We start from the raw sequence: 18,318 nt of genomic DNA, 5'->3' as shown, positions 1-18,318 counted from the left end.
TTGCCAATATCTTCAGTATAAATACTCCCACTATGGCTTATTTTAAACTACCAAGGTGATATCACTGACCATGGAATGGGGAAGAGATGTGCACGATGATTGGCGATTGGCCCTCGTGAGCCTGTATAAATGGGCTCCTGCATTCCATGGCTTCCAAAGCTGGTCCTTGAGATTGCTATCAGATTGCTATCAGATTCCATTTTTGCTTTCTTGGAATCTAACCAACATGAAAGATCCTTGGGCTCCTGAATGATGAGAGGCCAAATGGAAAGACTGTGTGGAGAAGAAAGGAAGCCTTCTGTGTTCCAGCCCCAACTAAGCAGCTGGCTGAGTGCAGGTGCAAGAGTGAACCCAGCTAACATTACATGGAGCTGAAGACTGCCTCACCAACTCACAGAAATAGGAGACATAATAAACTGTTGTGAATGGACGCCATTACTCTTTGGTTATTAGGTTATTAATCAGCAATAGATAACTGAAATGGGCCGGGGATTTAGCTCAGGGGTTCTGGCGCCTGCCTTGCAAGCCCAAGGTCCCGAGTTTGATTCCCAGTACCATAAAAAAAAAAAAAATAGATAACTGAAATATATGAATTGTCATATCATCATTTTAAAAAGCTACGAGAAGTTGTACTCCCACAGGCAATGCATGAGAGTGCTCATGCTGTGGAATATCAAGACCAGTTTAAGCTTTTAAAACAAGTATGCGGAACTCTTTTGCATTTCTTTAAAAATGAATCTGAATTTTTTTTATAACAACTGTAAGTTGACTGTACTCTCAGCCCACTTTTCTATTGATTTATAAGGGCTTTTTATTTTAATAATAGTAAGAATATTTTGCAACATATATATGTATATGACTACATAGTTTGTATATTTTTTTGCAGTAAAACATTTAAACTATATAAAACATGATGCTTGACTAGTCACTTTTTGAGTTTTTTAAAATAATTTGATTAAATTATTCTGAATATTTTCCCTGGATTTTCATTACTAGTGATTTTCTTCAAAGAAAATCTTCAGCTGAAAGCCAGTACAAAATGCATGCCCTTCTTTTCCTTGGCACTTCAATTAGAACACCACTGACTGAGGTCATTTAATTCTTCAGTCATTCCTGTGTTAAAACCCATGGGAAGTCTTTGGATATACAGTGCACTTATATTTCATACTAATTTGTATTTTAAAAGTTTAAAACAGAATGGTAGGAAAAGGCTATTCATTTCTACAATTTCCAAATAACATGAACCCTTCCCACTAAGAAATACTTACGTTGCATTGGACTCTGGAGCAGCAGCAACAAAATAAGGCCCAGTGATGGAAAAACTATTGAAATCCAAATAAAATCTTTTTTTAAAATTTAATTTTATTGGTACATTTTAGGTATACAATATAATGACCTTCATCATTGGAAATTTGCACCTTTACATAATCTCTCTTGGTCCAAATAAAATCTTGAGGTCAGTTAATAGTACCAGTGGTGTTTCTTAGTTTTGACAAATGCACTTTAATAATGTAAGATGTCAGTGATAGGGAAAATTGGGTAAGTATATACAGAAACTTTGTATACTATCCTTACAACTTTCTAGAAATCTAAAATTATTCCCGAATTCAAAAATATATCTTAGTCCAGTTTGTTTTGCTGTAACAGAATGGCTCACATATAAAGAAAAGTGGTTTATTTGGCTCATTATTCAGGTGATAGAAAGTCTAAACAATAACCACCAGTGTCTGGCTTACCATGTCACAGAATGGCAAAGAAACAAAAGAGGAAGCAGGCTTGTGCACAGAGAAGCCAAGCATGCAGATTGGTCTCATTTAAAACAATTCACTTTAGCGATGACCAGTCTAGTCCCAACCGAGTGAGAACTCACTGTATTGAGAAAAATATTAATCCCCCTTAAAGCCCCAACACCGAAAACAGCACCTCTCAACTCCACCACATTGAGTACTAAGCCCCTACATGAATTTATTATGAACCATGCTCAAACCATAGCAGTTTTTAAAAAGCAAACATTTCCTTTAGGAAATGACATACAGTGTTACAGGCTTTTGTGCTCTGAGAATGCTACTCCTTACATTATATTCATTCTGTTGGTGGAACAAACTGTAGAGAATAGGGCAAGTTTTGAATTATGTAAGGTTTGTGGGACCTTAGCCCATGAATATAATCCACTGCCATGTGAGTTACATATTCACATCCCATTTTGAAAATTGAAATAGGAATAACTGAAGAGTGAAGCATAAATCATAAGCCCAAAGAAATCCCTCTTTCCAGTAAAAACTAAAAGCCAAACCCAAACTTTCTCCCTTCCAGTTCCCAACAGTAGAATCATAGCATTAAAGCCTTATTGCCCTAGGGTGATCTTTGGACAAGTATGTGACTCGAGGTCTGATGTTAGGTGTGGAATTTGAGGTTAAGGTCCCTAGGTGGGGATTTTGTCTTACTCCCAGAGGCAGAAGCGTAAAGGTGTGAACCCAAATCCTTCAGGTACACTCATAAATCTTCTTTAGAAATTTGCTTTGGCCCAAGCAGTTGGTAAGGAGTTTCCCGTCATGCTTTTGTATTCTCCTTTCCCATCAGAGCAAATGTTTTGGGAGAGGGAGTGGAGGTGTTCCTTTTCATCATTTTGCATTCACCTGTAGGTTTCTTTGCAAATAAAATGTATCTTTTTATGGGCTTCAAGGCTGTAAAAGGAATTTTGATAATTTAAACTCTGAGTGTTTCAGGTTTTATAGTTCCAACGATTTCCTTCTTAGACTATATATCTTGAAATACACTAATACACTCCCCTGTGCCTCATTTCTTACAATAACCTCTCTCTGATATTGAGTGCCTTTGTATAAACATTGCACTAATGAAGGAGATCAAGAGATGGAGCGAAGGGAGAGGAAGGGTGAAGAGGATGAAAAAATAATTAAGATATGTTATGTACATGTGTCAACTCCCCACAAGGATTGTAATTCTTACGTGCTACAAACATGCACTAATAAAAAATAAAAAACAAATTAATAAAACAGTAGAAGTGAAAAATATTACTGCAGTCTCCCTTTGTGCTCACAAGTTGAAATAATGTACATTCCTCATACTAAAATGGTTTATTCTGCATTAAAGACTGTTTGATATCAGAAATTATCTATCATGGTCTTGGTTTATGTGCCCTGAAATTATTTCTTATGTTACATTTATTTGTCAGGGAAAAATCTGCCTGGAATTATACATGTCTAGGGTTTTGTGAGGTTTTCCAAAGCCCTTCCCAGAGTGGTTTCTGAGTAGCTTGAATAATTTGCCTCCACCACTAGGAATCTTTTATTTTTTGCTACTGATGTCATCGCTAATGGTAAAGGTTACTGATTGCTTACTCTCATGCCAGGTACTGTGTTAAGTACCTATATATTCGACAATGTGCATCATACCTATGAGGAAGGTATTAATGTGGTTTCCTTATATAAACAAACAAAAAACCCCTATGCTTGGCAAATTTAAGTAATTTCTATCCAAGAAATTATTTTTGGATATAGGTCTGGAATAAAAATTTGTTTCTCCGTAAATTCCAAGATTGTTGGTAGCCAATTCTGTGTAAAATATTTACCATGTTAACCTCAGTGATTTTAGCCCTCTAGAAAGGTAGGTAAGTCTGCTTTTGGGACAATCATCTTCCAATGTTGAGCTTTGGTCTGCTTCCTTGTTTCTAGGTCACTCATCTGCCTTTTAGGAAAGCAGGCCCACTCAGGAGAGGTGGTTTTGGGCCTGAGAGGGCAAATCTCTCTGCCTGTGGAATTGCTCAAGATTGGAGTAGCTCTTGAACTGTTTTTGTTTGCTTCATTGTTTCTTTCGGTGCGGCAACTTTTCCACTTCATTTGAAATTACTCACTTTTTCTAAGGGATGCTATATGCTCTGTCTTTAAACAACAGTGCCTTCAAACAGTTATTTCCTCTTAAGTGGACTATAAAATGGGCATGGATAGTTGTGTAGGGGGTTGCAGGGGTGTCATAGGTTATTTCTTTCTTTTGCAAATCTTTTTCCATTTGGGGGTTTTAAAACTTAGTAAATCTCACCATAGAGGTAGTTTGGTTCCAGCAACTCTGAGGCATTCCGTGCCCTAGGATATAATTTCTGTCTCTAAATTCTTCAATTCAGGGAGACAAAGTAGCCCCAGAGTGTCAGGAAACTAAATCTTCTCAATATCTTCCAATCTTTGGGAGCAGTTAAACACCTAGGAAGATGAGTCCAGTTGGGATCGGGACTTTCATACTCCACTCCTTTTATATTTTCTATTTATGAAGGTTTAACCATGTTCATAAATTCCTATTAACCAAAAAACTGAAAGCCCTTTACTATTACTGTTTTGTTTTTTTGTTTTTGTTTTCCATTACTGTTAATCATCACAAGAACATTATTATTGCTTTTTGTGAACGATTCATTATTTTCTTCTTTAAAATTTTATCCCATTCCCCCCTTCACGCCCTCTCCTCTCTCCATGTACAAAAGCTTTGCTTCCATTTTTTTCCTTCTATTTTCACTTTTTTTCTTGTCCCTTCCTTCCTTTCTCCCTCACGGACAATTCATTTTTTGTCACCCCTGTAAAACGAGATTCATGAAGGCAGGGACTTTGCCATAGAAGACTGCCCAACCAACACAAAATAATCATACAGTTCATTCGCAAGGAATTAATTAGGAGTGAATAACTGAGACTTTATTGAAGTAGTTTTCAGTTGGATTTAAGGAAAGGAATAGAGAATACTAAGTAGAAGGAGCACTAAGAGAGGAGTCTGGTGATCTCATTTTCAGCTTTGCCCTCTCACCTCCATTGGTGAAGTATATAACCTTAGGCAACTCCCGAAAGACCTTTAAAAATCTGTTCTGATTAAAGTCTTAGATTGTGACTTATGCTTTGTCTTCATTTGCGATTTGTTCTGATTGAGGATTCTTAACAGACTATGTTGGTGTAATACTAAGACATATGCATTTAAAGTCTATACCACATGCCATAGATTGTACATTAGCATATTTCCTAACTAAAATATTAAGGCTTGTAAGTCCTACAGACGTAGTTACTATTCATTTTCAGTTTATGTTCTATCAACTCTCTCTCCATAAAAAAAACGATACCATTTTTTGGACCTAAATATTTCCCTGGGGCTTTCTATAATTATACTTGTCTCTATGTATCTCCTTTAGACAATTTCACATTGTTTATTTTCTAAGGAGAAGTTTATTGTTGTTAGAAAGGCATGTCCAGACAGAGGATTCATGAGATTTCCTCTACAAATCATGGAAGCCAACTTTGTGACTCAGACCACCAATCCAGAATTGGAATTACACTTGTCCAGCAGCCAGCAGAAAGACAATATCCCCATTAGGAGTGAACATTTTTTAAAATCTTCATTATCACCTGAAAATGCAGAAGATGAAAGACAAGTTGAATCTTGCCTAAGAGTGTTTACTGTACTCTAAATTTGGAAGGTGAGGGAACTGGGATTCTTGATATTTGAGCTCCAGTTTCACATTATATTTATCCAACAGGCTCATCCTTAGAGGAGGCAAAACACCTACAGGCAATGAAAAAGCAGGCTTTGGTAGTTCCTTTTACTCATTTATTTATTACTTAGTTGGGGAGAGAAACTGTACTCCAGATCTCAGTGTTTCCCAAATTTATTTGTAAAGCTACAAACTGTAGCATGTAAGGAATATACTTTCCATCTCAACTTGGTCCTCACATGCGTACATATATGAGTACATGTGAATGTGATCACATACACACACTCACACAACTCAGTTTCATCAACATAGCTTCTATCTTAACTACAGTTGAGCCATTTGACATTTTTCTATTCTATTTTATTTTTTTAAATCTATTGGCTATGACTCCACAAGTTAGTTTAATGACCCTCTCTAGAGGACTGAAAGAAAAACAAACAAAAGAAATACTCTTGTAGATGATTTCAGGAGATTCAAAGAGAAATTAAGTTATAGACCCTGGCCAACAGAGAGAGCTTATAGGCCAATGAATTATTACCAGAAACTTAAACATTAAAAAAATAATGTGGGGGCAGGGATTTAGCTCAGTGGCACTGTGCACACCTGCCTTGCAAGCTCAAGGTCCTGAGTTTTATCACCAGTACCAAAAAAAAAAATGCCTTTAAACAAATGGTGTTGGTGCAACTAGGTATTGAAATGCAGTGGAATGAAGTCAGACCACTACTTTGCACTATATAAAAAAACTAACTCAAAATGGTTAAAGATCTAAATGTAAGTGATAAAACTATTAAACTCTTAGAAGAAAACATAGACAACTCTTTATGACCTATAGATTAGCCATTGGTTTCTTAGATAAGATGCCTTAACCACAAGGAACAAGAGAAAAATGGGTTAATGGAACTTAAAAAATATCAAACTTTTGTGCTCCAAATAACTCCATAAAGAAAGTAAAAAGATGACCTATATCAGATAAGGGATATATATCTAGAATATGTAAAGAACTTTTGGAACTCAATAATAAAAAACACAAACAACTCAATTAAAAAGTGTACAAAGGATCTAAACAGTCACTTTAAACCTTCGTTAGTGGTTAGAGAAAAGAGGGAAGAATAAACGGGTGGAGGAAAGATGACTCTGAGCATCTTTGTCAGGGCATTAGGTATTTTTTAGGGTAAGAAACTGAGGCCCAGGAGAAAGGACCTTAGGTGAATTTTCAGTTTCACATGGTGATTCATTACCACAGAATCTCCAAACCTTGGAGTAGGGCAAAATCCTGATTTAATTCATTTACTGAGTAAGGGAAACAGACAAAGTCCCTAGAGGTGTAATGATGTTTTCCAGACCATGTTAAATTTGAAAAAAAAGCTGGGGTTAAGAGAGTTCAAGCTTTAAATGACTTACAAAATATTATAAAGTAAGAAAAAAATATAGCCGTCAGAAAGACAAAGAATCAGGAATTAGGGGTACATTAAAAATACAAAGTATAAGGGGTGGGAATTTAGCTCAGTGGTTCTGGCGCCTGCCTTGCAAGCACAAGGTCCTGAGTTCGATCCCCCGTACCAAAAAACAAAACAAAACAAAATAAAACATATAGTTGTCAGGATGACCTTTGTCTGTTGGATGCAGGCATGGATTTTGCAGTATTGTGAAATAGTGGTTAAGATTGGAATAACTTATGTGTATGTTAGGCCAGAATTACTGTGGGAGTCCTATAGGGACTCATCTTTAAAAATTATAATTCAAAAAACACTTAGTGTTCTGTTAGTGCCCTCTGCAGTTCTCTTCAGAATCAACTTAGAGTGGAATGGCTTCTACTGGATACACCTTCCTCCCTCTTCATTTCTCAGTGAACTACTTCTTTGTCACATTTCCCTACAATCACCAGGGACCTGGCATGTTCATTTTGTACTCTGCAAGAAAGCCTATTTTACAGGAGGATCACTCTTCAATGTGCATATGTGACTATATACATATACATATAAATATGTAATTGTGTGTATATATTATACATACACACCAAATTTATATAACAAAAATGTATATTCAGTGATGAAAATTTGGAACATTCAACAGAATTTTAAAATCACTTTTAATTATAGTATTTATATATAATTTTTGGTAAGTTTTGGTGTATTTCCTTTTAGTCTTTCTGGAGAATTAAAAAGATACATACAGACACAAAGATATACACTTTAAAAAATAATTGGGCCAAATTATACCTGTTACATTTTTCTGTCTTAATTTAATAAGATATCCTTATCATTTCCTATGACATGTGGCAATATTCTGTAATATTATTTTAACTATTTCAAAGATTCTATTGTCTAAAGTACCAAAATATATTTTAATCATTCATGAATTCATGAATCTTACATATAAAAAAGTGCCATATTGAACATGATTGGATTTAAATAGGCACTTAGTGCATATTGTTTACTCAGGTTAAACTGCTAGGAATAAGTCAAGTTAATCACATAATTAAACACAAGTAAGTGCATGAATAAGAGCTTCAATATATATTGTCAAATTGTATGTCAGAAAGGATGTACGATTTCACAGTCCCATTAAAAAAGCAAAGCATCTGTGTATATACATTATTTGTATCTGTGTATATATAATGAGTGTATATGTGATTGCATTTCACCCAATAGGGTAGAATACTACTTAGATTAGGTCACTATGATAGAATAGCTCTTGTTGCTCTAACAAATAAAATGTAAAATCACAGTGGCTTAACATAATTTTTTGCTCATGCAGCTGTCAAATGAGAGGTTTCTGGCTGGGTATGACTTTTTTCCATGGGGTGATTTGGGGACTCAGGCTCTTGCTTCTGGCTAGGGATTTCCTGGTGCTTTGCCATTATTGTCTCTATGTGATGAGTCTAAAAAAGAAACAAAGAAAGTATGATGGAGGCCCAATCCACATTCCATTGGTAGAACTCAGTCTTATGATCAACCTAAGTGCAAGGGAATATGGAAGTGTAATCAGGATAAGTTGCTGCAGTGCCCAAAAAGTCAACCTGCACATAACAATACAGCAGGCCCATGGGATAAAAACACCCACTGCTGACTATATTGACAGAAGGGGCCAATTGAGGTCATTAGTAATGGCCTTACCATATATATCTTGAAGCTAAAATTTGTTATTTTAATTAAGACAACTTAAATTCTTACAGGGTTTCCACCTGCATATTTGCAAATATAGGATAGGTTTTCATTTTGGTACTAATTTTATACTTGAGAAGGCTTTTCCATTCAGCATTATACTGTTGGTTTTTATAGTACATTTATGTGATAATGGAAAGATATTAAATGCCTAGCTAAAATAATTACATACAGAGAATGACTTCAATTGACAGAGATCTGTATATTTATCTGCTACAGTGCTTAGAATTATACTCAGGCAGTAAAATTGATCAGCTTGCCAGAGATTTAGCTCATTGGCACTGCACCTGCCTTGCAAGCGCAAGGTCTTGAGTTCGATCCCCGGTATGAAAAAAAAAATTGATCAGCTCATTGGACAACCATAGATTCTGTCCTTAGATTTTATAGGTGGGTTTCTCTTTGCCTTCTAAAAGACATCCTGTTGCTTGACAGTGATACATTTAAGGTCAACTTTTAGAAATAAGAATAGGTTTATATGTTTTACTCATTCACATTGAGATTTAAGTAGTCTGCCAAGAAGATCATAAAATAGACCTGGAAATGTTCTTTCAGGATATCCAGTGAGATTTTCATAGAGCTTACAATGCTATACTTCTTTTCATACATTGTAAATCCAGCATATTCTGTTTACATGGGAGGATTTAGGAAAAACAGCACAGTTTTGAAAGACAAAATATTGATCCTTTCCTGAACACTTCTTTTGCCTCACTGATTATGCCATTTTTCTCCCTAAGTTGAACTATAAGAAGCATAGAAAATACCACTTAGTTATTTTTAATTTTAAGTGTCAAAGGGAAGGAGATATATAAGCTTAAAACATGGTTTTGTTATTTTGTGACAAAGTAGTAAAATATATACGCATTAAAGACTATACTGTTCATTCAATGTTTTGTTATCATTACCATTTTTAGTAACAAGAGTGTGTAATACAAGGAATAAAACAGGCAATGTTAATAGGCATTAATGTTAATAGGCATTAGCATTTGCTTTATCATTTATCACTTTTAGACAATACTGAATTTTTATCATATATGAATATTTTATTTTCCTTGTTTGATTGGAAAATTATATTAAATTCAACCTTCCTTAGAGTTTTGAATAATAAAATAGCATTAGTTATGTACACTTTAATATTAATGACTCCTTCACATTTTTCCAAATTTGACAACTAATTAAGAGCAGTTTAGAAAAAGTTTGATTTAGGCTGGGGATTTAGCTCAGTGGTTATGGCCCCTGCCTCACAGGCACAAGGTCCTGAGTTTGATCCCTGGTACCAAGAAAAAAAAAAAGAAAACATTTGATATCTACACAAAAAAGTAAGCCTAAGAGAGACTTAAAAGAAACTTAACAGAGACTGAAGAGTGAGAGAAAACTATTGATGATTTCTACCCTTTTGCCGCAGACCAGCTGCAGTCGATGTGCAGTCGATGTAGGAAGGAAGGGGAGATGTCCTGGGCCGGCAATGAGAAAGAATCTTCACAAGCAATGTTCAGGTTCCCTCTGAGAAATCTCATGGTCTGATTTATTTTTGTATCTTTAAGCAATAGCTGGGAGGCATTGGGCGGAACATGTTTACATTTTAAATTGCCTTAGCAATTTCTATTGAAGTAAAGTTTATGTTTTTGCTAAACAAAGTACAATTCCTCTAAGCTGTTTCATTTCATTGAACATCATGAATACATATTTAAAAATTACAACTGTCCCCTTATTTACCCATACCTAAACAGAACAGAAAGTAACTTAATCAAAATCTTTATATCAGCGGGGGTACAAGCAAGATTTAATCAACTAAGTGTCAAACTTGTGGTCACCAGCTGGCCCTTGAGAAACTGCACAGTGGTTAATACAGTTTGCTATTAGCTCTCTATTTTTCTATACCTCTATTCATCTTAACTAAATGTCATTTAGGTTCATAGTCCATGAGCAGGAGATATTTACAGCTTGAGTAACTTGTCTCCTTAATGTCTTTACCTGTCTTAACGTTCTATTTCCCATTTTCCACTATTTCTTACATCTAAAGTCTGTCCTTTCAATCTCTTCATAAGACCCCTTTAGTAAAAAGAATGTCAGCAATAAGAGGGGGAGTCATAGTAGTGGGGGAAACAGAGGGGGTTTTAGGAGAGGTCTCTTTAGGAGTGGATGTGGCAATAGAACTAAGAGAAACTGGAATTTGGGACTTTTGAGCCAGATCAGATTTCAATATATCATTGCCAATTTGCCTCATGGAGAGTTTGTTGTTAGTCACAAACACAGTGACTCCTGTGACCAGAGTAACAATTATAAACATTATGGCAAGAAAAAATAAAACATGAGGGTACGATGTGTTCCACCCTTTCTTTCCCCCAGCTGGAACTTTGTCAGGCAGCATTGGAGGTCGGTTGGGCTTCACCACCCTTTTGTTGTTTATCTACAAATTCCTAAATAAGGTATCAGAATCTTGGACTTATTTATAAACTCATGAGTAGCTATAATATGGGACAGGAAATATAGCCTTTTACTGGGCACATTATCACTGTGGATAAACTCTTAGTTTTATTGTAATGGAAGGAGAGAATGCATATTGAGTAGCTGACCAGCAATCATTTCCATGTCTGTATAATTCAAAGTATTTTTCCTATTTAAAAATGATGGTATCTGACTATATTTTAGAAAATGGTGGAATACACTACAAATTTAAAAAGTTTTATTTTTGCTTGATTTTTGTTTGTCTGTTTTGGGGAGTATTTTGTTTTTGTTTTTGTTTTTTTTGTGCTGAAGATTGAACCCCTCAGTCTTTACTCTAGCCCTGAGCTACACCTCTTGCCCAAAACATATTTTTATGTAAGATACTACCCCTAATAATATATTTATAGAGGATTATAAGGTTTCCAAAGTTGTTTCAGAGACTATTACATAAAATTGATGGCCCTAATAGTCCTGTGTAGTAGATAGGATAGAGATTATAATCTATAGAGGAAGAAACTAAGAATAAGTAGCTTCCTCAAGGTTATGTGGAAATGAGTTCTAATTTATTCCCTTCTTTTCCTACTTTAGCATCACATAGAAGGAATATAGGAAGAAGACTCTTCTATGCAGGGCCCTAGTAGTGCTGGGATGAGGAGGAGAGTAGGTACATGTACACCAAAGCCATCTGCCTCCTCCTCATGCTGTTTCTCCTTTGAATCATTGCATGTTTGTCAAATAGGGCTGGAATCCCCCCAACTACTGCTTGGGATCCCCAGTCACTCTAGTGTGATAATAAGTATTGGCATCAAATGCTATTACACAGGTACTGGGTGGATTTGGAATGCCACATAAGGTACAATACCAACTTAGTAATATGGACATTTGGTCAGATAGTTATTAATGCAAGTGTTAGCAGCCTAGTCTCTGTATCTTTACACATGGAGTACGAGAATTACATTGTTTAGAGTTGCAGATTGTTCAATAATAGAGATATAGTGAATATGAAAATGAGTGGCTACACAGAGCTTAGGGAAACTGAAAATGCTGTGTATATTATGCAATTTTTGTTTTCATGCAGCTATTCATTTTAGTTCTGCTTGATTAGAGACTTTGTAAGCGCCAGATCTCTCAGAAAGGAAAAATTCAGTCACTGCATTATGCCTCAAGGAAAATGTGGCAATTAAAGAATGTTAATTTTTAACTGAAAAATAGTTGACTGTCTCCCTGGAAGGATGTGACCAATAAAAGTCTTTAAATATTTTTAAACCACATAGCCAAGGATCCAGTTGAGGCTTTACTGTACTCGATACTGAAAGTACTTTATAGACCACTGAAAATGACTGCCAATATTTCAAGAATAAGATGTCTGTGAATTAAAATTATATGTATATATGTATATTTGCACACTAGTAATTTAAGGACGTGAAACTTTGTCCTTCAGTTTCAAAATACCTATCCATATTAGTAATTATTTAGGTACTCACAATATTTGCTATCAGTAAAAATATATTACACATAATGTATAGTACTAGATATATTTCTGGTGGTCTCATCTTTTACATTACATAGATTTTAGGTAAAAGACAATTTAACCTTTAATTTTTTGGAACTTTCTTTTTATGGAAAATGTCAAACATATATGAAAATAGAATATATTGATCCCTATCCCTTTCCTCCATCAAATATTTTGATGTAAATCTCAGAGAACATATTTTTAAATCTGTGACTACTTTAGTTATTATTAATAGATATACATACCTCTAGAAGGTATCTCCTTTTAAAAGGATAACCACTGAGATAGATGACATATGGCCTCTTCCGTGGTCTAATTCTCCTCACTTTGAATCCCAGCTGACGATAGCAAGTTGCTTGCCTAGTAAAATGAGGCTGAAGCAGCATTCTGGCACTTCCAAAGTTAGTTCTTCAGTGTCTTTGAAGCTTCCATCTGGACCTCTTAGGACACGTTCTTTGAAAATCTGTGATTCCATGTAAGATATCTGACAACCGAGAAAGTGCCACAGTGACCAGGTCACACGCAAGTGCTCAGTTGAACCCAGCCTTCCAGTCTTCCTCTCAAAGGCACCAGACATGAAAGTAAAGCCATCATGGATCTCCTATGTCTGCCCATCTGTGCATACCATGAAGTGGTACCACTGAAGCAGAAAAATTACCGAGCTGAACCCTGCTCAATGTCCTGGTCCACCAAGTTGTGAGATTTAATTTTATGTCTGCTGTTTTAAACCACTAAGTTCTAGGGCTATTTGTTGTGCTGCAAAAAAGTAGAGCAACTACAAAACTATTATCATTTCTAAAATAGCAATAATTCCCTAAAATACTAAATATCCAGTGTTCATATAAAAAAGCCTTTATTATCTCTCTTTTTTTTTTTTTTTGGTACTGGGGATCCAACTCGAGCGAGACTTTGTGCTTGCAAGGCAGGCAGCGGAACCACTGAGCTAAATCCCCGGCCTATGGTCTCATATTTTTAAACATTTTGTTTTAATTGGGATCTAATGCCCTATGTGGTGACTGGTTTTGTTTGTTTGTTTGTTTTTGGTACCAGGGATCGAACTCGGGATGTAGCACTTGCGAAGCAGGTGGTGGAACCACTGAGCTAAATCCCAGGCCCATGGTGACTGGTTTTTATATTTCCTTCAGTATTTTAAAATCTATTTGCTTCCTCTCTCTCCCCTGTCCCCACCTTTGAGGACAAACTGGACCGTTTGTCCTCTGGACCATTTGTCATCAAAGTTTCCCATAATTTAGATTTCAGTATTGTTTTATACATTCTATCACCTATATATGCTTTCTGTAAATTTTTAATTATCACTAGAGGCATGATCCATTTCAAGCTTGAATTTTGTCATAGCTATTTCATAGGTGGTATTATATACTTCTATGAGGAGGCACATCATATGAAGTCTCTTGTTCTGTGATATTAACAGCTATTGGTAACTTTTGCCTAGCTCCAACGAGTAATTTAAAAATGGAGATTGTATCAGCAAACTGTTACTATATAAGCAAGGGTCATAGAATCTCGGCAGCATACAATAGCAAGCATTTACTTTACCTGCTATCATCATTTTTCACTTATCTTGTTGAACAAAGCAAGTTATTTGGCCAAATCTAAGAAGAGGTAAATAATCCTGCCTCTAATGGGAGGTGAGAATCAGCTTCCAAACTAAAATCTACATGTGAACTTTCAGACCGGACCATAGGCAATGACAAGGCTTTACCAGGCAGGCCTCATGGGATGTGATGTGGGGGGAGCTGCCACTGCATCACAGTCTCCGGAGGGAGTTACAGTAAAGGACTCATGCCTTCCAGGGCCAGCCATATTTTTGTACATATCTACATTCCTAGGGCAAGCACCTCCATTCAGAGGTCTCTTTATTAGGTGCCTCAGCTAAGGTAGTTCCCAGGTGCATCCCTTAAGACTCCCTTCTTGGGAATCTTAGCTGAGGCATTTTTTCTTCACTTTGGCTCAATACCATGGGCCCTACTGAGACCCTCTTCAAGGAGTCCTTCCAGCTTATGAAGACGGCGCTGAAGGAGGACGACATCCTCTGCTGCCAGGGTGAGTGCCAGTGGCTGTATCTGGACTTCATCAAGTCGATGTGGCAGTTCTGCAGGTCCCTCTTCCCGGTAGTGGGCTAAGCCTACTGCACCATCCCCACCTACCCTAGCGGCCAGATAGGCTTCATGCTGTGCAGCAAGAACCAGAGAGCACCAACTTCCGGGAGCCTGTGCAGCAGCTGACGCAGGCCCAGGTGGAGCAGAGGCAGCTGAAGTGCTACAACGCCGAAGTGCACTGTGTGCCACCTTCGTGCTACCCGAGTTAGCCCGCAAGGCCCTGAACGATGCCAGCTGAGCCCCGGTGCCGCCGTGCCACCGTCCAAGACCTTGGGCTGGACCAGGGAGCCTCCAGGGTGTCGGTTCCCCCCAGCCTGTACCAGACCCCTGCCAGCTCTCGCTCTCCGGGCACGTGTGACAGGCCCTGGGATGCCACCACCAGCCCTGCTGGGCACACTCCACGTGTCTGTCCTCTGTGGTGTTCAGCTCCACACCCATACCAGCTCTGTACAGCACCATCTGCCCTGTTACCCCTCAGCAAACAAGTATTTATAACAAAGCGCGCGGGCGCGCACACACACACACACACACACACACACACGCACACACACACGCACAGCCATTCCTTCTCTTCCTCCTTCTAGTCCCTGGGAAGGAGTGAAAGGGCAGGAGCCTTTGGTTCAGGGCTCCTCAGCAATGACATGATTCCCTATGTGCATTGCAACTATCTGACCCTGGACCAGCATTGTTCCACAGAAAAACTGGAAGGCTGAGAAGCTGGTCCTTTTCTCTTCTACCTGACAGTGAGTGCATAAGGCTTAATTTTCACTATAGCTTGTTGTCCTAATTGTCCATGTCAACATAAAGTAGCTCAACAGGACAGTGTTGGAAAGTTATATAAGAAAGGGAAATTGATACTAGAGAGGGTGAAGAATTAGGTTAACAAAACAATCTATTACAGTGATAGCCTACTAGTATTCTTCTTTACTAATTAGCCAGAATATTTCTATAAAAAGAAACTAACCAGCTCTTTTTAAATAGCTGATACTAAGGATTTCAGAAAGGTCACAAATGAATTTTAAACGATTTCTTAAAATTAATTTATGGACTTCAAATATATTTGATATATTTCAACCTATGGTAATTACTACTGTGATTATTGCTCAAATTGTAACATCTTTTGCCAGTATGAGCTCATAAAGCTGCTCCTGAATCTTTTTGACACGACCATAGTCATTTTGGATAACTTCCTTGTTTCTGGTAGAACAGAATGTACCAGCCCCCAAATCAAGCATTCAGTACTTAATTTTTTTTGGTTTCTAGTTGGTGGGATAATAAATAATTTTTATTTCCATTATGCTTTTCATAAAAAAATTAAGTTCAAACATGTTAGGTCACACGTGGCACTCAATGCTAATTTATCTTAAGTGGGGACACAGAGATGAGTCATTTCCAAGGAGAAGCCAACAGGACTTTGACAAAGGCTGGCTTGCAGGCGAAGGACAGACACTGGACAAAGTGGAGATGGTCAGCTCAGCCTAAGTTCAACCCAGAAGTGCTGACAGTGGCACAACACTGCACAAATCCAACTGCAAAAGCTGAAGATAACATGGCAGCAACAGCCCAAAAAGGCCAGGCTGCTCAATACTTAATTTTATACTGTATAGAATGATCCAGTGATGGAGGTTATGTTACTCAGCTTTGTGTTGCTGTGACAAAATACCTGAGAAAGCCAACTTCAATGAGGAAATGTTTAGAGGTTTCAGTCCATAGTTGGTCAGCTCCATTGGTTTAGGACTGTGGCAAGGCAGAATCATGGCGACACAGCATGGCAGAGGAAAGCTGCTCACCTTATGGCAGCCAAGTAGAAGACAGGGAAAAGCCAGAGAGGAAGGGCCCAGAGACAAATTATAGCCATGTCCCTAGTGACCTGCTTCACTTAATTAGGCTCCATCTCCTAATAAGACCACTGGAATCGGAATTCATCAATGGATTAATCCACTTGATGAAGTTAGAGCCCTTAGGATCCAATCACTTCCCCAAAACCTACCAGCTGGCAACCAAGCCTTTAACATAGTGAGCCTTTTGAGGAACATTTTCTACTCCAGTCATAACAAAATGTCAATTTAAAAAATGTATCTGAAGAGAGTTTACTTGTAGTTGCTGAAAATTTAATACTTTTGTTAGTAGGAAAAATTATATATAAATATATGCTTTAAAATTTCAAATTATGTATTATGGAGGTATAATTATTGTCACTGTTTTTTTGTTGTTGTTGTTTTTCCAGTACTGGGGATCAAACTTGGAACCTTCCACTTGCCAGGCAGGTGGGACGCAGCTGAGCCTGTTAGGAATGGGGAAAAAATAAGAACCAAGATGCATTATGTAAAGGTACAATTCCCAATGAGAAATGTAATTGTGTTGATACTTACAATGTACCAATAAAAGAATTTACTAAAAAAAAAAAAAAAAAGAAAGAAGGAAATCTAAGCCATATTTGGTGAGGGCTGTTTTCTTTACTTAGTGACGGATGACCTCAGAGAAAGATCACTGTCACATTTTGTATCTGCCTTCATTCATCTCCAGTCTTGAAATAGGGACCTTTAATGTGACATCTTGCTTTCAATACGAAGTGCTAGAATTTAACACTGACTTCTGTAAAACCTTTATAATGATAACTACATCTCCCCTGTAGCCAATTATATTTAATTAACTATGCAACTCAATTCAACAAATAGTATTTGAGCCCTACCCTGAGTAAAAGCAACCAGTTAAGTTAGGCTTTTATGAAATACAGAAGAAATACATGAAAAAAACTATACTCCATGTTTTGAAGAGACAAGATAAATTCAAGAACAATTAGATTATGATTGAGGAAAATATATAATTACATGTTCACACAAGGAGTACTAATACTTATTGATGTGGGATTTCAGAGGATAAAGAGATGCATTAGCTTAGCATAGTTGGAGGTGGCTTTATGGAGAAGTTACTCTCTGATTCAAATCCTGAAGATTGGGTGCCTTTTCCATGGGCATAATAAACACCTGAACAGTTATAAAGGCGGGTTTAAAAATGACATGGAGGACATGGGGAGGCCAGCCACACTGGAATGCAAGTTTCTGGCTGGGATAGTGGGCAGCTACACATGGGACACATGGATTGGAACCAGTTTCTTGGCAAGCTTAAGTGTTAGGCTGAAGAGATTAGATTTTAGCAAAGCATCTGTGCCCTTCATCTCAGCTGCCAAGATCTTTGCTGTTAATCAATAGCTACTGTATTTACTTCTGGGAAAAATCTTGGGGTGTGATTAAAGTTAGAAATTTGACAGAGTTTGGAGTGATAAAGGCAAGACATGAAGCAAAGAAATTTAAAGAAGTAGTAAATGCAGAAAGGGAAGTCAATTCACTTAGAGAACAAATATTGAGTATCTCTTTGTACAAAGGATGAACTAGGCATTGGGGATAAAGAACCACACTGTTCCCTGAGAATTTGTTAATGGTCTGAATAATTGAAGAAGAATTAATACCTAATATAGATGACTTAATAATTGATCCTTAGGAGTAGAATTTCAGATGTGGTGATAGTTCAGGAAAGAAGATATTGTCACAGCTGCCTTTCTTATCATTTCAGATAATCCCACCTGTTCAAACACCT

General features: G+C 37.1%; 1 protein-coding gene across 18 annotated transcripts in view; it reads right to left on the bottom strand.

The window, feature by feature from the left end:
• The window catches only part of LOC147829866 (uncharacterized), a 96,588-nt gene that overhangs the window by 9,432 nt on the left and 68,838 nt on the right, over positions 1 to 18,318 (bottom strand). For 6 of the 18 annotated variants that reach the window (XR_015445389.1, XM_087196000.1, XM_087196048.1 and 3 more), the window contains one exon: positions 13,092 to 17,005. The exons of 2 other annotated variants lie outside the window; for them this stretch is intronic. Coding sequence is in view for 5 of the 16 variants with exons in the window: in XM_087195977.1 (XP_087052103.1) it covers positions 14,563 to 15,180 (618 nt within the window). In the remaining 11 variants the exon portion in view is untranslated. 10 more of the 18 variants (XR_015445386.1, XR_015445370.1, XR_015445419.1 and 7 more) reach the window with 5 other exon arrangements.

The sequence above is a fragment of the Heterocephalus glaber genome, unplaced genomic scaffold (assembly GCF_053883595.1).
Source record: "Heterocephalus glaber isolate CG9 unplaced genomic scaffold, H.glaber_assembly_v1.0 deba00000347, whole genome shotgun sequence".
Lineage (NCBI taxonomy): Eukaryota > Metazoa > Chordata > Mammalia > Rodentia > Bathyergidae > Heterocephalus > Heterocephalus glaber.
This window is presented reverse-complemented; position numbering and strand designations above follow the sequence as displayed.